The sequence below is a fragment of the Vombatus ursinus genome, unplaced genomic scaffold (genome assembly GCF_900497805.2).
Source record: "Vombatus ursinus unplaced genomic scaffold, bare-nosed wombat genome assembly UNPS02014799.1, whole genome shotgun sequence".
Lineage (NCBI taxonomy): Eukaryota > Metazoa > Chordata > Mammalia > Diprotodontia > Vombatidae > Vombatus > Vombatus ursinus.
In genome coordinates, this window is record NW_020954577.1 from 26,263,702 (window position 1) to 26,289,777 (window position 26,076).

Sequence of the window (26,076 nt, forward strand, 5' to 3'; positions counted from 1 at the left end):
TATATCACAATACATTATAGCAGTATATAGCATAGTATTTATGGTGGACTGTAAACTCTGGGAAAGCCGGAACCGTGTTCTCATCTAAGCTTTGAAGCTCATCTGGCACTGTAGCACAGTGCTTGGCACACAGTGGATGCTTAATCAGCATGTTAATTGTGGTTATTAATCAGTGCTTTCATTTAATGGAGTCATAAGCTTCAATCTTATTTCTTAAATCTTTAGTTCTTCAGTGGTAGATTCCCTTTTACCTAAGGCTCTTCTCACAAGTTAAAAGATGCACAGATGAAAAAGTTTAAAAGTTTATTCCCTGCGTTTGTTGAGAATTGGTTCAGTATGTTAGTTTGATGTAGAGAAGCACTCCCGTGCCAGTGATAGTACCATAGCAGCGGAATTAGATTTAGTACGTAAGTGTATCCTTTTCCTTTTAAAAAGGAAGAACAGTTAAATTTGCTTTCATTGTGGAGACATGTTCATGTAAGCTTTCAGGACCATAGGCTTGTAGAAGTTTTTTGTTCTAATCTTAGACATGAAGTATTTAGATTATTCGTATGTTCTGTAACATTGTGGGTCTGATATAGTTTTTCAGCATTGTTAGGATTGTATTTCTATTGCAGAGTGCTCAAGAATACAGGCATCTTCCTGAATCTCTTTATCCACATACTTACAATCCCAAAATGAGCCTGGATATAAGTGCGGTACCAGACAGCAAGTTTTGTGCCAGTCGGTTGCCATCAACTAGTAAAATGGCAAAAGATGATGATGAGGTATTTAATGTGGACTTGACATTTAACACCTGAGATGAATGTGTAATGCATTATACAAAATACATACATACATACACACCTATATACCTATATATAAAATAATGGTCTCTTTTGAGAAATTGCATTTTTTTCCCCCAATAGCCTCTTCTTCATTTATCTTTGGAAGGAAATGATGAGGATATGGACATTGACCAGAAGGAAGTGGCAAGTACAAATGGAGAAATACCAAACATTGCCAAAGGAGGTAAAATCTTTGTGTTGCCCAACTATAGTCATAGCCTGAAGTTAAGCAGGTTACAAAGATACCTTTTTTATTTTGTTTTTGGGTGTCTGCCAGATAATGAATTTTTTGACCCCAGTAACTTTTAGAAGACTGTCCATGATCTATGTTGTTAAAGGGAATACTCGGAGAGAAAAGCAGAAATCCTTGAAGTGTTAGAGCAATGTAAAGGATGATATGAATGTTTAATACAAAGTGCCTTCTTTCCATGAATTACCTAATGGCCATCTTCTCTCCATATTGCCAAATATATCTGCAGACCTTTGGCCTGATGTGTGCCAAGGACACAATTTGAGTATTGGATTCAGTGCTGTACTGGAGTCAGGCTACTAAGGTTCAAATGCCACTTTAAGGAACTAACCTTATTTCCACAGTCAGGTCACTTAACCTTTCAGTGCCTGTTTCTTCTTCTGCAGAATGAGGCTTAATAGTCTTTGTGTACTACCTACCTCACAGAGTTGTTTTGAGGAAAGGACTTTAAGACAAAACTTAAAGTTCTTTTTAGAAATTTGAGTTATTTTGAAAAAGAAACATTTTTAGGTGTGTCATTCCTCATGGTACTGTACTAGGCTTACAGATTGGATTAGACTACCTATGGGCATGCCCAAATTGAAAAAAAAATTTTTTTAAGTGCTGAGGGATGTACAAAAATTAAATAAAATGTCCATTCAGTGGGGAAAAAAGAAATGGAAAAATTCTGGATTTAGAGTCAGAATCCTTGGGTTCAAGTCCTGGCTATGCCACTTGTTTGGCCAGATTACATCACCTCTTGGAGCCTCAGATTCCCCAGTTAAAAAATGAGGGGGTTTGATGAGTTGACCTTGAGTCCCTTGCCAGCTCTAAATCCATAATGATCCTTACTGCTGATGACCTGGCTTTAATAGGCTAACATCTACTTATTATTGGGTTACCTCAGTCTTTACTTTGGACTGACCTATCATTTATGTATCCATCCTCTCATCACACCATCCCACAATTCGTAATAAGAGCAGCTGCCATGCTGGGTGCTAGAGGTAGCATTATTCTTGTCCTCACTGAACTAGGGGGATGAAATGTCCCTATTTAACAGAGAAGGGAGAAATGGAATGATCATTTCAAAGGAAGGAGAGCTATCCTTATACTTTACTATGTGTTGTGATTATTACACATGTGTTATATGTGCTTTCAATGGATGTAAAGACCCTGAAAGGCAAGAGTTTCTGCTTCTTTTGTGTCCCGGCACCTAATGCCATACTGTAGTGGTCTGGAGTCTGGCGTGATGTGGAGCCAGTCATTGAACAGACCTCTGTCTCTAAATGAAGGGGCTGGAAGGATGATCTTCCTGGTTTCATCCAGGCTTGATTCTGTGATACTGTGAGGTGGATGCTGATGAAATGCTGAATAAATGAGTCTGTGCTTAGCCAGAGCCTGAATGGAAATGTATTCCAAACCCCATCTGAGAAAAAGAAAAAAGGAAATAAAGCATGAACCTTAGGTGGCGATTCTCTTGTTATTCCAAGCTCTAACACAGACCCTGGAAATGAGGAAGAGCTTCCAAAAGCAGCTGCAGGAAATAATGTCTGCCACATCAGTAGTGAAACAAGGACAGAGGAATCCCCTTTCCAGAAATGGTTGCGACAGCTCTTCTCCGACGCCCAACAGCACCCGGTCTGCACGCAGTGGCCGCAGCAGAGTCCTGGAAGCATTACGGTGTCTGGCTCATGAGGGGAAGTCCAGGGGGGGAGGGAGGGAGGAGACACAGGCACTGTTTGTTTTGTTTTTTCCGTCTGTTTTATGTGTTAGCGCCTTTCAGAAGGCAGCATGGTGTAGTAGATAGAGAGTTGTAGTTGGAGTTACAAAGACCTGAGTTAGAATACTGCCTCAGACACTTATCTGTGTGACACTGGGCAAGTCATCTCACCTCATTTCATCTGTAAAAAATAGTACCTAAGATGATAATGCATGTTAAGAGCGGCAAGCATCATAGAACTTCAAGACCTTTAAACGCAAAGAACTTAAAACACTATATATTTACTATTGTTACTAGTGTTCAACATTATAGTATTTAGAAAAATTTTTTTTAATTTACTTTAGTCAGCATTATCAATATCTTGTCATGATTGGCATATTAGTGACTAAATAATGATGGCTAAACTAAATAGAACAAGTCCCTTTCCTGTTTAAAAATTAATTCTAATACATTCAATAATTATTCTGCTGGGGTGAGTCAGAATGAATAGCTTCTCAGCATTCCTATGCCTGTGAGGTAAACTAAAACTTTTAGGACTCATAGTAAATGGATGGTAGTTTTCTTAATATAGGACCCATAGCTACAGTTAGAGAAAATTATACTTACTGTGCAGCAATTAAAGAGAAAATACACCTTTGGTATAGATAGGAATAAAACCAGCTTATACTCTATCTTGGATCCTCAAGGATCTTTAGCTATTCCCTGTAACAATTTGATTTATAAAGTATTCACATTATGTGACCCTCCAGACAGCATTAAGATAAGTGTTACTCTCCCTCACCTATTCTGTGTACCACCCAAACTGGCCTGGTTGTCAGTTTACTCCCATCTCTCCCGTACCTGTTTTCCCCATGCCTGAATTGCTCTCCTCTGGCTACCAAGGGTCAGCTCAAGTACCACTTCCTGAAAGAGACCTTTTCTCATTCCCTAGTTGTTATCAGTGTAGCCTCTTCTATTCTCTTCCCTCCCCTTCCCTCTGCCTAAAAGTAAATGTATTTTGTATTTACTTATCCATGTATGTGTTTATTTCATTTGCTAGAATGTAAACTCCTTGAGGAAGAAAATGGTTTCTTTTTTTGTCTGCATCCCTGGTACCTAGCACAGTACTTGATACATAGGTCCAGTGCTTGGGGGACAGCTAGGTGACACAGTGGATAGAGCACCGGCCCTGGAGTCAGGAGGATCTGAGTTCAAATCTGGTCTCAGACACTCATGACACTTACTAGCTGTGTGACCCTGGGCAAGTCATTTAACCCTGATTGCCTCACCAAAAAGCAATAAATAAGTGCTTAAATTGTTATTCAGATAATTTATGCTAATAATCTGAATACATACCATTATTGGTAGAGTAACTACTGCAGTTTACTAAAAAAATTACCTATGGGCACTTCTAGGACAGACAATATTATATACATGCTCAGATTTCAATATAACTGACAGGTTTTTTTCTTCATTGTTTGGAGGGTTTTGGGGTTTTTTTTTGGTCACAAGAGAAGGTTCATTCTGGGGGGGGGGAAGGAAAGAGGTGTTCCTTCTCTTTCTTTCCCCCCCCCCCAAAGAAAAAGAAACTTGTCAGTCATGTAAAGTCTAAACACCTCAGTAAAATGCTTTTTTTAAAAAAAATTTACTTATAGGACATGTACTAGCTCTTCCTAAGACACTGTAACAAATTTTGTTTAATACTGTTATTTGAATAGAACAAGTTCAGGAAATAAAATTCTAGCAGGAGCTAATCTTCATGGGAGTTAGGAATTTTGACAAGATGGGTTTTGCTATCATAAAGGTAGTTTGAACATCACCTTCTCCGTGTGTTCCTTAGGCAATCTCGTCAAGCCCTTGCTGATGTCAACACAGAGCCCTCCCAGAGTGAACAGATCATTTGGGATGACCCTACAGCACGGGAGGAGAGAGCGAGGCTAGCCAGCAACTTGCAGTGGCCCATCTGTCCTACACAGTATTCTGAGCTTCAAACTAACATAAAGAATTTGGAAGACTCACCCTTCCAGGAATCTTTGCATGATTCTGCAATTGCTGAACATGGTAGTGAAAGAGAAATATATTAATTAGTTTAATAAGGGTGGTTTCTGATTATTAAAAATATCAGATAGTCATGACTAATGGGAAAATATGCTTAATATGAATGTATAAGTAGAGCCTATATCAGGTCGCACGCTGTCTTGGGGAGGGGGGAGAAAATTTAAAACTCCAAATCTTATGGAAGTGGATGTTGAAAACTAAAAATAAATTAATTAATTTTTTAAAGAAAGACTAGAGAAAACAAAAAAAAAAATCAGTTTGTGGTAGTAATATGGAATTTAAAAGGAAATGAAAAGCATTTTATGTTTATTCTGCAGCTTTAAACTTAGAAATAACTCATAAATTTGAGATTTCATAAGAATTATGAAATTATTAGTTCATTATGTTGATTTGATCTTTGTCCTTGCCTTTCCTCTCAATTTTACATGCCCTTGTCTAATTTTCTTATTTTTACTTAAGTTTCTTTTTATGTCTGTTACAACATAAAAATTTTAAATTAGCTATAAAGATCCCTAATTATAATATGGTTTTTTATCTTTTGAAATTGCTCTAAAATATCACATTTGGAGATAGCCATTATTTAGTGTTGCTCCAGTTAAGCTGCTTCAATAAGGGGTTTTATTTTTGACAAATAACATGTAAGAAATACATATTCATAAATTTCTGGAGTCTTAAGCAGAAAACCTTATCTAAATCTTGGACAAACTCGAACTGGAGAACAGTCCTTACAGTAGAGACAAAATTAAAGTGCTGTTGCCCCCTGAAGCTACCATATCCAAATGCAGATTCAGTTTTGAGTCATTACTAAAGCCCCAAAACATCCCGAGCACAGTTATCCTCCCTCGATGGATGTCTAGTCCTTCATCATTCTCTTCCTTCCTACATTGATAAAAACAAATTGATTCGTCTCTCAACACCCTCTTTACATTCTTCATGTCATCTCTACTTTTTTATCATCTTGATTTCAGTTTGTTTCCTTCACTGAAGAGCTTTGCTTTATATTTTCTTCCTGTAATGCTTTTTTATGTCATATGTGGTGTTTTTCTCTAATACTAATGTTCTCAGTACAAATTCCTTTCCCTTTTTTCAGACTGGAATTATTCTACAACAATGAAAGAGATTTATAGAAAAGAAAAAACTTTGTCTCTTTAAAACGGACGATTTTTTTTAATCCCTGAGACAAAGCAGCAACATCTTTTGCATGTGTTTTTAGGTCCCCATAGTGTTAAATTGAATATATTTTTCAGAATGTATTTCTAGTTGTATTCAAATATCCTACTGCTGCATTTTATTTCCCCTCAGCTGTCTGTGATCCTAGAGACGTGTGTGTAACTGAGGTACCAAAACAGCCCGTTTGTGAAGAGCTGGAAAGTACGATAAAAGACAGCCATCTCATCCCTACGCCACAAGCCCCCAGCATTGCTTTCCCCCTAGCCAACCCACCTGTTGCTCCTCACCCCAAAGAAAAGGTAAAGCTAAAAAATATGTTGCCAGTGTAATAATGTGGTTTGTTTTAATATTGAGTAAGCTATCGGACATTTTTAAAGAAATGTGCTAAATGTACATATGCTTAAAATGTGATTATTTTCTAAATCTGAAATTCTGTTTCATTCCAGACAGTACAGGCAGAGGAGACACATGAAGAATTAGAAAAACAGTACCGATTTCAACTATCATCTCTTAATCCTCAGGAGCGAATTGATTATTGTCATCTAATTGAGGAATTAGGTAACAATACTTTTCATTAAACCGTAAAAGCCTACATAGTAGCTTTGTTAGGTAGTTAAATGTTACTAACCTTGTTTAGCTGGAAAAACTGGGATGGAGGTGATAATAAACTTGCAGTATGCCATATAGTCAACATCATAGCTAGGACCAGAATCTGTTTACTAGTCCATTGGGTCATGATGTTAAAGTACTAATAATTTAATCCATCCATGTAAATCCATTTACATTTAAGATTTGGGGACCTCGTGTGTTTGGTGAATGTTCCTTGTTTTTAACTCTCGCATAAAACTGAGGTTGAAGTAGACTTGCACTGCAAGTAGACTAACCTTTTAATTAATTTAGTGTTACAATAATAACCACTTAGCAACCTCAGCTCTCTAGAGAACTTGAAATAACAGCTTCAAAGTCCTGGTAGTAAAGCTCTAGACTTTGACTGTTTTTAACATAATTCTCCAACAAACTTAGTCATCAGGTCTCCCAGGCCACATCAGTTTAGAAACTGCAAAGTAGAATGAGTGGGGGGAGGAGGTAGTGTTATGAGAGAAACAGCAAAAGCTGACTGACTGATTTTTGAGGGAGGAGCTGAAAACTTACCAGCACACAACAGGGCAAACTGCAAATTAGTGTGATGGTGTCTAGAGTGACAACCTGGAGTGAGTGATTCAGGAAGCTTTTATTAAGTGCTCACTACATGCCAGGCACCATGCTAGGCTCTAGGGTACAGTGACAAAGATAAAATGGCACTTGTCCTCCAGGAGGTTACATTCAAATGTATTTACATAAAGTTAAAAAAAAAAAAATGGGAGGGCCCTAGTGTCTAGTGGGCAATGAGGAAAGATTTCATGGTGAAGATGGTGCTTGAACAGAATTTTGAAGGAAAGGAGTGATTCCAGGAGGAGGAGGTGAGGTGGTGGGACTGTAGTTATGAGATGGGGAACAGCCACTGTGAAAGCACACAGGTGGGAGATTAAAGGTCACGTAAGGACCAGCAAGAAGGCTAGTTTGGCTGGATTGTACAATGTAGGAAGGGAAATAATGTAAAGTGAGGTAAAAAAGGCAGGTTGCAGGCAGTTGTGAAGGAATTTAAAAGCCAGAAGAGGTCATATTTGAAGGAAAGATTGGAGTCTTTTGAGTAGGAGTGACATGGTCAGATGTGCACTTTAGAAAAAGAAGGAAGAGAGGCAGGGGAGACCAATTAGAATTAAATGGGCCAGAGGTGATGAGGGCCTGAGCTGGGGTGGTGGCTATGTGAGTAAAGAGAAAGGGGAAGGAGATGGTTAGTAAAAAATGTTGTGAAGGCAGAAATAACGAGATCTGGCAAAGTATTGGATATGAGGGGTGATGGATAGGGAGAGGTCAGAGGATAACACCAAGAGTGTAGGTAGACTGCCCTGGGTGATTGGAAGGATAGTGTTATCCTGAACAGAAATATGTAAATTCACAGGTGGAGTAGCTTAGGTAGGGAGGATTATGAGTTATTTTGAACTGCTGAGATTGAGATGGCTACTCGGCCATCTTTTTTGAAATAAGCAGGAGACATTTAGAAGTATGTAATTCAGGAGAGAAACTAGGATTTGGTGTATCGATTTGGGAAGGATTTGCATAGTGGTGGTGTAATTAAACACAAGTAAGAATATATGGAAAATGAAGAGAAAAAGGCCCAGGCCCAAACATTAAGAGTACACTCACAGTTACAGGACATCAGCTGATTAAAGAACCAGCAAAGGAGGCTGCAGAGCTCTTGGGACAACCAAGAGAGAGCAGCGTCACAAGAACCATAGAGGACGGAATACCCAGGAGACAGGGAGTGACAGTCTAGTGCTACTGGGAGTTCATGGAGCATGCGATTTTAAAAAAGCTAGAAGATCAGGCAGTTCATATCAGTAACTGGAGAGAGCAGTCTCGATTGAGTGATGTGGTTGGGAGTCAGATTGCAAATGGATGAGAAGAGAAATGGAGGCAACTGGCATAGATAGCTTTTTCTAGGAGTTGGCTGGGAAAAGGATGATAAAGATAGTGTGACGGCTTAAAGAGATAAAGAAGACTCAGGTATGTCTGTGGGCAGTAGAAAAGGAACCAGTCAAGAGGAAGAGACTGAAGATTAAAATGGAAAGGGGAATGAATGTGTGCAATCTGCTGGTTAAAATGGGAAGGAAAAGATAGAGGATCATTGATAGACATAGAAGGATTGGCTGTGACAAGAAGGATCATCTCTTCATTAGAGACAGGAGTAAAGGAAGAAAGAATGAAGGATGGTTTTCAGCTGGGGGACAGAATGGTGCGCAAGACTTAAAGAAAAAGTTTGAAACAACCTCTGGGGAAAGTGGCATAGAGAATCAATTAAGGGACAGGAATAGGGATTGTCTTGAAATGGTGAGGGCCAAGTTGAGTTTCAAGTCATAAAAAAGTTAAATTATGTTCCATATCCCATGTTGAAGTAATTAATTAGGGAAATCTGTAGTACATTTTAGGAAGATTCCTTCCAAAAGCACTTAAAGCCAAAAGGTTTTGGCATTTTTTTTTCTTATTTTAATTTCTTTCAAATATACAATTAAGTTACAACATGGTAGAACATGGTAGAGCTTGTGTTCCACTGGCAAAGTCACCAAAAATTGTTGTAATTTACCTGATCTGAGATGGCTAGCATGAGGGGGAAGAGGGGGGGGGACGACTGTGTGTTCTTTGTCTGGATGCAGATAGCATCTCCTTCATAGAACCTTTGTAGTTAATTTGGGTATTTATCATAGTCCAAATGACTTGGTCATTCAGAGTTGTTCTTAAAACAATTTGCTGGTTTGGGGCATTTAAAAGGGCTTTATCAATCTGAAAAACTCACTCAGTGCTTCATTCCTCATTGGACCTACCTGTTACTATGCCTTTTCTTGACATGTAGATAACCTGGATTTTTTTGGTGACTTTGCCAGTGGAATACAAGCCCTACCATGTTCTACCATGTTGAAAAGTCTTTAGGTGCAGATCTGGTAACAGGATTGTATGATTTCTAAGGAGCTACCTTGTTAAAGAAGAAAAGACTCATCACCAGTATGCTGGCCAATTGGCAATGAATTCTTTGGCCATGGCAACCCACAAAACTTAAAAAAAAGAAAGAAAAAAAAACCCAGAATGTCCCTCAATCCTGTGCAGATCTTTCCGCTTCTGTAGTCATGGTGGCAGAGTGGTGGCACAGAGCACTGAAAATCACTATTTTGAACCCATCTTTTCAAACTTTTTTAACCCAGCTTTTGGCACTCTGTGAGATCTTTATCCAGAAGACTTACTCCATGAAGAACTGAATTATATGTTATTATTCTCTCTATAAATGAAACCAAAGACAAAAGGAATTACAGTAAATGGAATAATGATTCACAGGTTCTCCTTGGAGGGTCAAATAAAGGAATTGGCTGAATTGGTTTTATTGTGCATCCAAAGGCATCAAGAAACATGTCATGGGATATTTAATCATCTCAAATTTTAGTGTTCATGATAAGTATTTGCCCTTGCCCCCCCCCAAAAAAAACTGCCAAATTGCATCAATACCAATTAGAAGATAAGGAAATAGATAATTCTACAAAGAGCTTGTTATGATGCTCCAGTTAAATCAACTTATATATTCATATTCATTATCATCATTTCAGGTGGGTAGAGGAGAAAATGGTGGGGCGGGGGGAAAGATGTTTGAAAATATGATTCAGAAATTAGGAGTAAGCAAAAGGCATGTATGTAGACTTCTATAGAAGCCTCATATGTGTACATCCTGAAAAAAATTAGCAAGTGCCACATCTGGTGAGTGCTAAATAACATTACAAAAAATGAGCCTGGTTGCATTTTTATGGACAAGATAGTCCCACTTCAGTCACTCACTACCATGGAAAAGTCATTTAACCCTTCTGGGCTTGCAAAATGAGAGATACTGGACTAGATAGCCTCTTAATTTATGATCTTATGCTTCATAATTGGTACGGGAGTCACATTTGTGTCCAGGCACATGACCAGTTTTGGATCATGGTTTGATGCCTGGAGGGACTTTTGTCTCAGATGTGCTACTGGAAGTGGAGATAACTCTGAAAGGAAAAAAATATATAGGAGCTGCACCAAAAGTAAAGAAGACGGCTGCCATGTGTGAGGCGAGACAGTTTCATAGGCTCTAAAGAGTCATTTCTCAAGGGATGTGAAATTGGGCTGTAGCAGCAACTTGGAAAAAAATCTCTGACCTTGTTAATACTGAAAGGAGGATGCATACCAACCCATCTACCTCCTTATCTCTACAGAAATGCTATGTCCTTGATGATAGGATCAGAAGAGAACAAGCAATGTTCTACCAAAAAATGTATCTTTACCATCACAGAATTGACTAATAGAGAATAAAAGATCCCTCTGTGCCGAGTATTGATTGTAAAAAAGGATTTCATTTGGTAGAAGAAAATGCTACCTGAAAGGTTTTCCTTTAATAAAGAATCGCCCAGGAATCTGTCAGAATCATACAGGATTCCTTGGAAGATTTATCCTCTGATTACAAGGCATAAAACAGGGAGATTTGTACTCACTAAAGATGTTCATCACCATCACGGAAGAGGTCCAAATACATAGTCCAATTTGAGGAATTCTCTATAGGTCCAGATGCTCACATTTGTAAATGACAAGCTAATTATATCAAACCTTAGATCATTCAGAAGAGTTAGGAGCGAGTAATCACATAGGAAAAACCATGGTTAAGGAATGACTGTTACACATTTGGACAGATAATCTGTAGAACTGGTCTGTCAGTACATACATCTTGGACACACGCTGTGTGAGTGGACAGTCAGTGGTCCAGAACGGAACAGGAGGTGAGTAGATCGGATTGTCTTTGGGAAACAGCAAAACTATTTGAATGACCTCAAGGTTCTCCCTGAAACAAAGGCCCATTTCTAAAAATAGTTTGTTCTGTGATGCTAGATAGTGCTGGAACACCACAGTCTCTGAAGAACTGAAGTTGAGGATCACCCAAAGGGCAACTGAAAAGCTTCATAGAGCCTTCAGACACATTACAAACAAGGAATGAATCAGAAGTGGTTTAAAGGGTATCATCAGAAAAAAGGGTGGGTCAGTTTTGTAGCAAGAGTGAGGGGCAGCCACAGACTCCGCTGGGATTCAAGGAATATCTCCAGCTTGTTGGGCTGGCCTCCTGTAATGGATTTATTAAAGGATGTAAACAACAGTTGCAGGATGGATAGACAAAAATGGTTTATACTGTTTCCTTGGAGGATATAATCACATTAATGAAATCATAAATATGTTGGATTATAGTGCTCAGTAATGCTAAATAACTAGGTTGTGACTACTATGCTTCAAAATTACCTAATTTTTTGCAAGTTAGTTGCTCCAGTGTATATAAAGCATATATTATGTTAAATGTACACTGTATTTGTAAGCAGTAGGAAGAATAATGAATAATATACAAAAACTAATGTTTCCTGCTTCCAAAACAATGATGTACAAGAGGGTGAATGCTGTTATGTCACAGGAAATAAATCCTAGAGCTTCCTTCAAATAGAGCAACCCTAAAGCATTTCCAGTAGAGAACACATCAGGATTGCTGCTTTTGTTTCCTCTAAAGTTCTCCCTAATTCATTGAATTGTCGAGACACTTGAAATACTCAAAACCCAGAGGTGTCAGGCAGCAAAACTCTCCAGTGTAGCTCAAACTAGATTAAATATAATTAGAAAATGTTTAACGAAAGACAAGATAATGTTAACTTGTGGTTTTCTAAGTCCATATGGGCTTCTAGGGATCCATTTCTATTTGACCTTGATACCACTGTTCAAAACCATACAATTTGAAGATTTCCCATATTTGAAAACATTATAAGTTATGCTCAACAGATTTGACAAGGTCCCCAAGTATCTTTGGAGTAGAGAGAAACCGAGGTGCTTGGTAGTTTGCTAACCTTCCAAATCTGTGATCTCTACACAGATTTCTCTTTTCTCGCCTGACCAAATTCATAGAATTTTGTAGGCCCAAATAATCCAAGTATCAACTGTCAGGAAGTATTTTTTCCATCTTATGTCCTTCCTCAACCTTTCCTACCCCACCCTTCCCCAATTTGAAAAATTGTATTTGAACAAAATGAAATAAGTCTTAGTGAATGAATAAGTACTTTACCAAAAGGACAGCATCTTCTTAAGACCAGAGATTTTATTATATTCCTAGAAAAAGACTTTGTTATGTAGTGGAGGGAATGTTGGATTGGGATTTTGAAGACCTAGGTTTGAGTCTTAGGTCTGCCCTTAGTTTTGTGATGCATGGCCAAGTCATGTCTCTGACCTTCAGTTTACTCATTTGTAACCAGATGATCTTTAAGGCCTTTTTAAGATCTAACACTGTAATTCCACTTAAGTAGTGTTTGGTGTATGCTGTATTGAGTGAGATATAACAAAAGAAAGTCTACCATATTGATATTGGTATCTGAGCTGGTATGTCTGGAAGAACAGCTTCAGAAGCTTACTGTGATTTGGGGCGAATCACTTAAGCCCTGCCACAATTTCCTCATCTGTAAAATGGGGATAATGATAGTACCTAACTCCCAGAGTGAATGAGGATCAGATGATATAATGTAATAGCACATAGCACATGTCGAATCATCATCCGTATCAAAATGGACATTGCCTCAGACAGAGTGAGACCTGGGAAAGACCTTAAATTAGAAAGGCCAAGGCCACCCACTGCATTCTGGGCCATCACCACTGGACTTCCATGACTCTGGGGGAAGAAAGTGAGGCTGATGACTTTGTGCAGCTCTGCCTCACTTAAATCCAGTTCACTTGCAGGTCACAACATCACTCATCCACTGTTTTCTGGTTTTTAACACTGAAAAGTTCTTTTTCTATTAATGACTACATTTGTCTTTCATCACAGGTGGTTATTTCACTATTTTCATTATGTTTAGTCTGTATAGTGAAAAGCTTATAAGATTTTTTTTTTTATATTGGGTGATACTAGGAAAAGTTGCCTTGAAATGAATCCATTTTAAATGCATAACTAATTACTCTCTCCTTTAGGTGGCCTTGTGCTGGAGAAACAGTGCTTTGATTCAAGCTGTACGCACATTATTGTGGGACATCCTCTTCGGAATGAGAAGTATTTGGCTTCAATGGCTGCTGGAAAGTGGATACTTCATCGCTCCTACCTTGAGGCTTGCAGAGCAGCTGGACGTTTTGTCCAGGTATGTAGTCATAGTTTTTGTTAAGGTCATTATTGGTTTTCAGGCATGTTAACATTATCCAGAATGGTGAAGGAAGAGAGCTGAAGAAAACACTTAACAGCTCATCTAACTAAAGTCACTGAATCACAAGCCATCCCGTGGCACCAGAAGTTTAAAAAGTAATAGGAAGAGTCCAAATAACCAGATGCCTTTTTAAATTTTAATTACTTGAATTTGAATATATCTTTGTTCTCCATAGCATTCAGCAGAGCTTAATAGTATAACAACAGGGGGCAGCTAAGTGGCACAGTGGATACAGCACTGGCCCTGAACTCAGGAGGACCCAAGTTCAAATCCAGCCTCAGACCAAACACTTGACACCTATTAGCTGTGTGACCCTGAGCAAGTCATTCAACCCCAATTGCCTAAAAAAATAAAATAAAATAAAATAGGATAACAACAGATAATTTATTAATTTGCATACTGTATATTTAGAAAATGAACTTTTTGTTTGCTAGCCTTGAGCTCCCACTGTTATTCTCTGATATCATTTATGGTAGGGCATTGAGCTTAATAAAACTTCTTCTTTCATTAGAAGAATTAAAAATCTCAGATAGCAAAGTATTATTCACATTAGCTGCCTTATAAAAAATAGAGGGCTTCCTTGTCTATCCTTTAAGTTCATGTTCAGCATAGGGTTGTGAAAGGTTCCTGTAAGGAGGCAGCTAGGTGGCACTGTGGATAGAGCACCGGCCCTGGAGTCAGGAAGACCCGAGTTCAAATGTGACCTCAGACCAGACACTTGACACTACCTGTGACCTTGGGCAAGTCACTTAACCCCGTTGCCTATTAAAAAAAAAAATGAACGAACGAAAAGAAAGGTTCCTGGCACTCCTGCTTTTTGTAGGTAAGAGGAGAACCCTTTTAGGCCTGTGAGAAGTTAGTAAGAGGTAGCCATGAGTGCTGAGTTCCTAAGTCTCAAAAAGTGCTGTTTATCATGGTGGTGGTTATTTGACGATTCTGAACCAGGCACTTCCGGCTACCATGTTACTAAAAGCCAGGAAGGGCCTTCACTGAGGCTAACATTCTCCAGGAAGAAGAACATGAATGGGGGAGCAGCTCCATCCTTGATGTCTTGACTGGAATCAGTGTACAGCAGAGGAGACTAGCACTTGCTGCGATGAGATGGAGGAAAAGGATTCAGAAGAAACAAGAGGAGGGCATTGTTGAGGTGTGTGTCTGTGCGTATAAGTGTTGAGTACAAATAAGCTGTGAGCACGTAGTCATACACTTAGTAGACCTGGGATCTTCTCTGTCGAAGTTTGGGCATCTTCGTAACCTCAGAGAGAGAGGGATCACTGCTGACTGCAGGATGACTTAAAATACCACAGATTGACGTTATTTTACATTGTACTTTTATTTTGTTAAACATTGAGTGACATCCATTTTATTCATATGTATGCACACCTAAATGTGTGTGCCTATACACGTGTGTAAAGTATATATGCATATATAATGTAGATACTATCAACCTAGTACAATCGAAGCATCTGAAGGGTGGGGATTATTACATTTTCCTCTATATTCATGGCACCTAGTGCTCCCTGTCACCTTTTATAATTTGTACAGAATATTTTCATATATTTAAATAAAGTTAATAGTTCTTGGTCTTAAGAGAATTTAATAAAATCAGTATAATTGATCTTAATGTAAAAAGACAGCACTTCCTATTGATATCTACATCAGTCTGAACAGTTCCTTTTGGCATGTGGCTAGATTTTTTTTATTCCACCTAACTTTCCTTGGTGCTCAACTAACCAACTTTTTAAAAAACCTCTTAAAATGTATTTATTTTCATATTTTCTCCAAATAATTGTTCTCCTCTATATTGTTTCCTTCAGAAAGTGGTTCCACATAGCTCTTAAGCAATAGTTAGGAAAGTTCCAAAATGGAACAAGAGGGAAGGGTCCTCAGACCCTTGAAAATTACCTCTTGCTTTAAAAATTTTTAGACACTAGGGTCATGATACTTTTTTATTAGTAGCCACATTTTTTATTTTATTATCAGTGTCAGTTTCTAGCACTGGTTTTGGGGTTGAAGAGAAGATTCTCCTTTCTAATTGATTTAAAAGCTTGCCTTTCTTTTGTTGTAGGGGGCTTTCAGTGGGTGGAAGGTGATTTTAAATGTCGATCAGTCCAGAGAAGCAGGATTTCGTCGTCTTCTTCAGTCTGGAGGAGCAAAGGTTTGTTGATCCAAGATGAACTAAATTGTATCAAATCACTTCACTGAGATTTTTTACTTGAATTTTTTTTAAATGAGATTAACCTTTTTCTCTTGCTTTCTGAGATGGTGATCAGTAAAGGGAGAACATGGAGTTGATCTACTGACCCAATCAATGACTGTGATCCTGCTTGTTTTACCACTAGGTGCTACCTGGTCATTCTGTGCCTCTGTTCAAAGAAGCCACACACCTTTTTGCTGACTTCAGTAAGCTGAAACCAGACGACACCAGAGTTAACATAGCAGAAGCTGCTGCCCAGAAAGTGAACTGCTTGAAGCCAGAATACATTGCAGATTACCTGATGCAGGTTGGTGGGACTGTTTAATTAACCGCAGCAGAAAGCACTAAATCAAAAAAGGCATTATCTGTGCTCTAGTGCTTAGTGATATCCTCTTCCATAATACATACCTCATCGGAATGATTGCCTTCACCTTTGGGTCTAACACATCTCCATCTATCATAATATCCCTCACCAAGATCAGAGTATCTGTTCCATTGTTAAAAATTTAAGAACCTGTTTTTCCCTGGAGTTTAAAAAATTTTGTATATTTCCCTTTTCTTATGCTTGAAAATCTCTGTGGCATTTTGAGAGCTAGGGGGGAAAACAATATTTTTTGTTTTACAGGAATCTCCTCCGTCATTGGAGAATTATTCTCTACCTGAAGCAGTCTCATTTCTCCAAAATAATAAGGAAACTGGGATAGGATTATCACAGAAGAGAAAAACTCCTACAGAAATAAATAAATTCAAGCGACCGAGAATACACTAACTTGGGTCTACTCTTTTAGTTAATGTGAAATATTCTGAAAATTAAAATTTGCAATGTTAATTTCATGAATTTGTGTGGTGATTAAAAGAAGCCTGGATAAAAATTTTAGTCATTCTTGGGCTGAGTTTCATCAGCCACAGGTATAATCAAAGTCATTGGGCCTACATTTTTATATGCAATCACGAATCTATTACTTAAGTTTAATTTTTTAAGTGGCACAGTAGATAGGGTGCCTGGCCTGGAGTCAGTAAGACTCATCTAATATTTATTTCTACATGGAATTTGTTTTGTTTTGATAGCAAAGGCATAAAGATGTAACATGTTAAATTGTAATTAACACACGCTTCCAAAAATATTTGCCTCATTTTAGAGAAGAAACCAAAATATCTGTATACAACACTGGTTTAAGTCAGGGTTTGTAGAAATGCAGGCAGCAACCAGTAGTAAAAATAGAATAGTTCATTTTACTATAATTATCAGAAATTCAGGTATCAGCACTGAGCTAAGCCATAGCTGAGAACTGTACAAATTAGTAAGTCATGTATATCTGCTATAATCTTCAGGTTTTAATTCAATCCCATACTCATTTAACATCTATAGTACTTATTCAGTGGTTATCGATGTTTAAGGAGAAGATTTTCTCTAAGGCACTAAGGTACGTAAGTTAACTTAGCACATCCTAGTAAGATTTTCAACCAAGTTAGTAGAAATTTATAAAGTTATAAGACTATAGCACACCACCCCCTAGAAAGTTCTAGTTTTAATGCTTTTCTTTTCAAACTACTGACTTTATTCTAGGTTGTAAGTCACTGAAAGAGCTATTCTGTGAGAAACTAGCCGTCTGTTATGTGGTCCCTTCCCTACATGCACAGAACCCTACAGAGCAATCCAGGCAAGGAAGGTGGGAAGGAATATAGCTGGCCCTTTTAGGGTGGGTTAGATAGGACAGGAAAAAAATCATACAAGAAATTAACATTCTTATGTGGTGGAAATGATGCATCTGAACAAAGGCCTGCTCAGCTGTCTCTAGCTGTTCCCCATTGTGCCACAAGGTGGCGCCCTTACCTGGGGAGGTAAAATGCTCACCCTCCTGTTAACTGTCCAGCAAGGGACTGGGCAATGAGCAGATAAAGGCAGCTTCCAATGAACCCTGGCCTCCTTACCAAGACTGACATTTATTTCATCCATTATGAGAGGAGTGTCCAGCTTGAACCCAGGTCCTGTGGCTCCCTCTTCACTTACCAGGTCCTACATGTTGGAATGGAGCTACTTACCAGCCCCATTTTCATCCAGTGGTAGTTAAACAATAATATCACAGATTTTAATTGATTCAATCACCTTTAATTACAACATCCTAAACATGTTTCCCTGCATTAATTCATATTTTTTTGGTGCAAATATAATACTCTCACCCTCTTGCCTTAGATCTTCACAAAAATATTATAAACTCCTTGAAGGTAGGAACTGTAGGCTAAAATTCACTGATCCTTCTTCCTAACAATACTGCTGACCAGAACTACTCAAAAGTAAAGAACAGTAATTTCAGTTCATTCATTTTCTCTTTTCTTCCCTTGATCAAAGTACTTAATAGGCAGTTGAATTACCAAGTAAATGCAGGACATAGGCAAAATAAACCACAAGACAGCTTGTTAGTGGAGCTAGGAATTCTCAAGGCAAAAAATAAAATCAAGAGAAATGAAACATCTAGAAAACAAGGGAAAATGTAAATTGTTCGGATGTTGTTACCCACAAATGCTGTGTTCATCGAGGTCTAGAGTCACAAATTCTCAGAGTTGGAGGAGACTAGAGGACCCCTGTTGCCCAACAATCTATGTAGAAATCTTGGAAATCTCCAGTCGGGGGAACCCGCCACACCTGCCACACCATTTCCTTTGCCTACAACCCTAAGTATTAGAAAGTATTTACAGCAAGCCTACGTTTGCCTCTTCCAATAGAGAAATAATGAAGATGGGGCACTCTGTGAAGAGCTTACAAAAGTTTAGTCTAATGGTGAGTAGAGGAGGGAGACAGTGCAGTGAATGAAAGAAGCCTTTCTATGTGCCGAGGACAAGAGATACAAAGAGGACGACATTCCTGTCTGAGAAACTCAAGCTCTGGCTTGGGGGGAGGGGGACACCCATGAAAGACACAGTTCAGTGAGAGCAGCTGATGAAGGCACGGGAGTTCTGACTAGGGGCTTCAAGGGCAGAGAGGGTCAGCCAGGGACAGAGGGGAGAGTCTCTCGGTGGGGACAAATCCTCCCACGGCAGGCAGGCATCTATGGGTACTGGGGCCTGGGTAGTCAGTAAACAGGCAATAAAGGTGGGGGACGGAAGATGGAGGGCTGAGCCCAAAGTCAGGAAATCAAATCTGCCTCAGACACTTGCTAGCTGTGTGACCCTGAGCAAGTCGCTTAACCTGTTTGCCTCAGTTTCCTCATCTGTAAAATGGAGGCAGTAACAGCACCCACTTGGCAGATTTGTGAGGATCGAATGGGAATAATAACTGTAGAGCTCTTAGCACAGAGTCTGCCACATAGCAGGCACTACAGGAATATGTGCCATCATTATTAGCCAAGCATTTATCCAGCACCTCCTATGTGTGAGGCACTGTGCTAAAGCACGTGGGGGGGGGGGGGGTATAAAAAAAAAAAAAAGCTTCTGCTTTTTCTCACAATCTATATGCAGACAACTATATGCAGGTGATACACATCTGAAAACCCTGCAGTCTGGAGTATCTTGGCAGGGTGGGCAACCTGGGCCTCCAGGCCACAGGTGGCCCTCTAGGTCCTCAAGTGCCATCCTTTGACTGAATCCAAACTTCCCAGAATAAATACCCTTAATAAAAAGATTTGTTTTGTAAAACTTGGACCTCCGTCAAAGGGTGACACTTGAGGACCTAGAAGGCCACATGTGGCCTCGAGGCCTCAGGTTCCCCATCCCTCTCGTGAATGAACAGCCTGGAAGCCAGTGTGGCAGGTGAACACAGAAAACCTATTAACAACCTTCTTATACTCTGGCAAAACCACCCAGCATTAAACGCTTACATGAAGTTTTTTTTTTAAATGCTTCTCAAATATGGATCTGCATGTATACATACGTACATGTGCGCACGCACACATACACACGTCCTCATGCTTCTTTTCTAGAGCAGCTAAAAAAAGGTTTACTACACTGAAAAGCTGCCAGACTCGGCTTAATTACAAATGACAACAGATGATAGAACATACTTCCCCTTCCCTCCTTAGTTTAGTAGACAAATGGGACATTATAGATTCAGAACACCAGACTGCATAGAGAGCAAAGAGTTGTATCTGCTGATTTTCCTTAACTGTCTTCCTCCATTACAGAAAAGAGGGGTCAACTTTGTGTGCGTTCATGTGTGTTGGAGGGGAGGAGGGTGTGCGAAGCAGGCTGTAGGGGATATTAGGTAATGACTGATGTAAAAATACAAAAGGCATCAATGAAAAATGGATTCTCAGTCCTAGTGTTTACTTCTGATTACTCTGACAGTCATTCCCCAGCATATGTGGGTGGGAAGCAGACTTAAGGAGTGAGAAGCAACCCTCAAGATTACAGTGTCAAAGAAGCTGATGGATTCAGGGAAGGGAAAAAGAGGATGGTGTCCTTAAATTTGGCCCACTGTAAGCCAGATTTTCTGTTAAATGCAATTACTTAGCATTTAAAAACAGAGAGGGAACATGGGTGCACAGGTGAAGCTAAAGTCCGGTGGTCTCTGAGGCTTTCATCCTTAAGTAGATGAGCCGTGGGATTCCACACCTGCTAAAACTTATCTCTTACTGCATTAATTAACCTGGGTCTTTTTTCAGAGTCATCAGGGAAAATTGCAAAAACTCTAAGGAAAGTGTTAAAACCCTTGGGTACCTTAATTGAGCACCAGAAGAGAGGCCAAATTAGAACCAGCTAAGGAAGATCACCTGGCTTACCCTATGGATTGTTGGGTGAGTTCTTAGCCCACCAATAAAACTGACAATAACTATTAGATTTGCTATACTATGAATCTACAGAATAATTACTAATATATTTAGAATGCGCTACAGAAGGTTAAGTGGAGGTAGATCAATTCATAGTTAAACCACAGGTGTTGCTAATCACCCTCTTTATGGACTATGAAACAAGTAAATTTTCAGTATTGATAACAACCAGAAAGCTATAAACACAAAGTTTCACTTTTAAGTCCATGAGTTTCAGAAGTAGAAAACTGACCTTTTTCTTTCTATGAGGAGGTTTCCTAGTAGGACCTTTGCAAAACAAAGCTCTAACAGACTTCCATCACTAACAACATATAAGAGACACCACTGAGTACAGACCTTCATACTCTGTGTGGGCTCACAGACAAGAAGTATGGGTACTTAGTGGAGGAAGCAAACGTCACACAAACACACAAGTGAATGAGACATTAGCCAAAAGTGATGAGGGAAGGCGAGACCCACCGAAGGAGGAGTGAGGCTTTGCAGAAGTTCAAGAACAGTTCAGGGTTCATTTAGGCAGTCACAAAGCAAATGCTGACTGATTTTTTAGGGTTATAGGATCACAGTTAGAGCAGAAGAAGGCCTTAGGTCAGCGGCCGCAAGAGCCCACACGTCTGGTGATTGAACCGGGATCCTGACCCAGTGTGCTCCCGAGCTCCGGTCTGCAAAGCCTTCAACCTTCCCCACATGTTATGTCAGCTGACTCGACAGAACTATTGGGCATTTCTCTGGAAGATGGAAGCTTAGAGGGATGACGTGATTCCCAAGGTCACAAGGCTGCTAAGCTGCAAGGCCAGATTTCAAACCTAAGCCTTCCCAATCCAAGTTCGTTGATCTTTTCAGAACAAGTTGCTTGAACTAATTTTACATTGTTTTTCCTTTTAGAAAAACTCATGACAATCTGTTACATCATTTCAAACAGGAAAATGATACAAATGTCTGACTGGAGAATGCTATTAGGTATAGGTATGAAGAAGGGATCATAAAAATAATAATGCCCATGTTGACAGCTTACAAAATATTTTTAAGCAGTATCTTCTATTTCACCCATTTAATTCAAACAGAGAGGAATATGAGGAAAGACCTCCAATTCAATAAAAATATTTTCCTAAGATGACAGATTTAAGCCATCAGTCCACCAACATGGACTCCCCCCAACCCCCACATACATCCCAAGTGCCCAACTTACAGATGAAGAAAGAATCCCAGATAGGGGAAATGAGTTTTTCATAGGGTCACGGGATGAGACATAAGTGGGAAGGGCCCTTAGAGGGGACCAAGTCTGAGAACTATACACATTGCTATTAATGCTGAGCAAAATTAGGTTCATAACTTACCTAAAACAAGTTGTTGAAATGTCTGGATGAAGCCTATTTCTGAAGCACAAACTATTCACAACTTGCCAACCTAGAAGTCATCCAGCGCTGTGTCCTAGGGATCCGTGGCTGACCCTGTGCAATTCTAGTATTTTCATCAATGACTTGGAAAGCATAGATGGCATACTTATTCTATTGGTAGATGACACAAAAGATCATAATAAATACAACAGAGGACAGGATTAAAATGGTCTTGATAGGCTAAAACATTTTGCTGCATCTATTAAGATAAATGCAAAATCACAAAATCAGGAGCCCCCCCAAGCCCAACCCAAACTCAAAAGGAATGTCCACTAAAACACACCTGAGAGTTGGTCAATCAGATTCTGCTGAAAACCTGCAATACGGGAGAACCCACGACTTGAAGCAGCTTCTCCCATGTTTGTATCACTGATTGTTAGGAAGTTTTTCCTTGATACAAAGACTAAATTTGCCTCTTTTGAAAATTTGCCCCCACTGTCAAAACCTCTTCCGCCTGAGAACCCTTCATGAAGCATGCTTCATATAACGTGGGCTATGTCAGACATAGCTCTCGTGTCCCAACGGTATCCCAAGTTCCTTCCACCCCTCTTCCCATGATGGCTTCAATGTCCTTGAGTCTGCAGCAATCCACTGGTCTCACCATATCTTTTGGAACCCAAGTGTAAACTTTACATTTATCACCACTGAATTTCATCTATCCTATCAAAATCTTGCATTAGGGGGGCAAAAACTCATTTTAATGTTCAATATAAAAGTGAATAAAAATATCTGTACCCTTGGTCCCAAGGATCACACTGCTGCTAGACTTACTCCAAAATCAGTAAGAGAGGTCCCATACCAACATGTGGGTGGAACCCTTTCTGGCAGAAAAAAAATAGATGCAGGGATCTACATGGCTTAGTGAGTCGTGTGCTGGGTCAGGGACACCTGAATTCAAATCCAACCTCAGATACTTAATAGCTACAAGATCCAGGACAAGTTCACTTGTTCTTTCTTGGCCTGTTCCATCGGTAAAATGAGGTATGTGTAAATACCTTATTAACTTTAAAAGCCCTACATAAATTGTCAGTTATTTGAAACCAAGTAAATAGCCATCAATTGGGAATGGATAAACCAACTAGGACATGGTAATATAACGAAACATTATAGCTCCAAGAAGACATGGATGAGAAATTCAGAGCAGGGGGAAAAGTACATGAACTTAGGCAGAACTCAGAACCAGAAAAACAGCCTACACAATAACAATGTAAAGTGAAATACCAAATAAACAAGACCAAACCAATCATGCCAACAAAGCTTTGGCACAAGAGAATCGAGAAAATCCATCTCCCTTCCCTTCATTAACAGAGGTGAAAATGTGGAATTATTGCTTATGTTCTCATATTCAATTATGTGTTTAGTTTTGCTTTTTTCCCCAAAATCTTTTAAACAATAGACGGTTTGCTGGGTTGAGGAAAGGGGAGGGATACATACTAAGGAAAAATGTGATTCATAAATCAAAACCAACAAAAATGTGTTTCTTTTTTTAAAGAAACAGGAAAAATAAGTGCCCATGTTAACCTACTCGGCATTAGAGCAGCAGGCACGAAACGCTAACAGCAAAGACCCTTTAATTCATGGGAGGCAGTCTATTCAGGAAGACCAACCCACAGCCCTACGAGCACACACAAGTATGGGTAATAATAAATAGGGTGAACTTGATCCTACTGCAAGGAGGCAACTTTCACCTGTCACACTAAGACTTGGTGAAATGAGATTCGTGACTGGACTATAGCTATGGAAGAGACTCATACAGCACTTTCTATGTCGATTTTAAGTTTCAGTCATTTGTCTATGTAACCTCGGGACAAGGCACTTACCCTGAGACTCAACGTCTTCATCTGTAAAACCAGCACGAAGTTTAACAGGCTGAGCAGCGCTTTTCAGGACAAATGCCTCCTATAAGCTTAATCCTGTCATTTACCTTGCTCATAAAGGATTACGTGAAATCTTCTGGGGGAAATCCTGTTTGAGCATTTTGCCTAAATTCTTAATAATTTTGCTGTTTCTGTAAATTTAAACTGCAATACTAGAAAATTCAGATTTTTGACTGGTGGTATCTGAAACAAAAGCAAGAGCAAGTCGGGTCCTCCAGTCTAGTCCCAGCAGCCAAGTCTTGACGTGGGGCTTGTGCCCTGAATCAACCAGTTTGGTTACGAGAGTAAGGACGGTATTAATGGAAAAAGCAAGCATTACACTTTGAGTCAGAAAGGATCACAAAGGATCTCACTGGAGACACTGTGTGAACAAGGCGAAGTCCCAAGCTATGGAACCTCCACCTCAATCAGTAAAACAATCAGAAACTACTACCTGGATAACTGACCTCACAGAACCTGTTAAGAGGTCCAAAACAACAATGCACACAGACCGCTTGGAAGCAAATCTCAAAGTGCTGTAACAGTTGTTGTTCCAGGATCTAGTTTCCCAGAATGTAAGAAAGAACCCGTTAAGGGGGAGCACTGCGTAAAGGCTGCGATTATCACTATGTCTTGAGCACGCCGAAATGAGGTGGTTTAAATGATGCAATCTTGATAGTAAGTGGCTCCTGCCAGGATGGTTGGCTGAAGGGGAAGAAGGCTGCCCAACACCCCCCACATCTACTCTTAGTAAAACCCTTTAGTTCTTAGCAGGGCAAAGATCAAGAAATCTAATGAGAAACTTTCCATCCCAGAACTGAAGCCCTGGGTAACAGGAAAGGGGGGCCCCTCAGCCCAAGGGCTCTTAAGGTCCCTCACAGTGTCCTGAGAAATGAGAGACTTAAAAAAATCCAAGAGGTCTAACTCTGGGGAGAGATCAGATCAAGAACCCAGAGGGGACCCAGGACCAGACCAAGCAGTCCCCACCCAAAAGTGCAATAAGGGGCAGAACCTGGCCTGAACACAAAGCCCCAATTCAAGAACTCAGGCTGAATAAGATGAGTAAACAAGAGTCCTTCCTGCATGAAAAATTATTGCAAATGGTTCTAAATACTTCAACAGGTCTTGAGCCCATCATATACTGTCTATAATATGGTATATTAAGTGATTTATTAAAACTCAGACACCAAGAGCCAGTTGCCTTCAGTACCCTGTTTCAGCAGAACATGTGTAATGGCTACATATAAAATACGTAAGAACAGCTATGGTTTATTATACATTAACCATCTCTACAAGTGTGGAAATTAGCAAGGGAATTTGTATACTGAGTTTTTTCTGAATTCAATCTGTTACAGTTCATTCTACACAAGGCCACTATGTACCACTAGTGATAAAGGTAGGATGAACAGTTAAGACTTCTAATGCTCAAGATTAAATGAATTACAACTGAACTTCTATCCATTAAGTGGCAAAAGCACCTGCTGCTTTTATTTCAATGTTTAAGTATGGTATTTATTTTCTGTATCTTTGAAATGTCAAAATCTCAAATCTTCAGTCTCAAACATATTTAACAGGATGTTTTTATTCCCTGCTAAGATACAACAAGAAAAAAAAATTTCTAATAACATGAATTGGAAGGGGAAAAAAAATGCACTCACTCAGTAGTTATGGTTAATGCTTTTCCTTAAGACCAAACTGTATTTTGGAGGTCTCTCATTCTAAAAAAAACCTCAATATTCATGACATTCATTATAACATGGTGGCTACACTAACTCCCAATTATATTATGAAATTCAGAAAAACTAAAGCAAACTAAAATAGGCCCAGCTTTTATAGAGATCACTATCAAAAGTTTCCCTACCTCAACCTCCAAGCATAAAAAGTCTTCACAGGGAGAAAGAGTGTTTAAAACTTATGGAACCAAATGTAATCAATCCCTTTTTCAAGGATCACTCCTCCATTCCAACCCCTCCCCCACCATTAGAGTTCAAACATTTATTGCTTTTAACCAAACTGTACCATTAACAAGGATTAAGAAAAAGAAAAATCAGGCTCAAAGA

General features: G+C 39.3%; 1 protein-coding gene across 2 annotated transcripts in view; it reads left to right on the top strand.

The window, feature by feature from the left end:
- The window catches only part of TOPBP1 (DNA topoisomerase II binding protein 1), a 50,135-nt gene extending 33,298 nt beyond the window's left edge, over positions 1-16,837 (top strand). For both annotated transcript variants that reach the window (XM_027872262.1, XM_027872263.1), the window contains exons 18-28: positions 618-767; positions 909-1,011; positions 2,547-2,736; positions 4,596-4,816; positions 6,116-6,282; positions 6,430-6,541; positions 13,580-13,743; positions 14,816-14,953; positions 15,875-15,964; positions 16,149-16,310; positions 16,629-16,837. In XM_027872262.1, coding sequence (XP_027728063.1) covers positions 618-767; positions 909-1,011; positions 2,547-2,736; positions 4,596-4,816; positions 6,116-6,282; positions 6,430-6,541; positions 13,580-13,743; positions 14,816-14,953; positions 15,875-15,964; positions 16,149-16,310; positions 16,629-16,772 — 1,641 coding nt within the window. In that variant the 3' untranslated portion in view covers positions 16,773-16,837. The remainder of the gene's footprint in view (positions 1-617; positions 768-908; positions 1,012-2,546; positions 2,737-4,595; positions 4,817-6,115; positions 6,283-6,429; positions 6,542-13,579; positions 13,744-14,815; positions 14,954-15,874; positions 15,965-16,148; positions 16,311-16,628) is intronic.
- Positions 16,838-26,076: the final 9,239 nt, after the last annotated feature.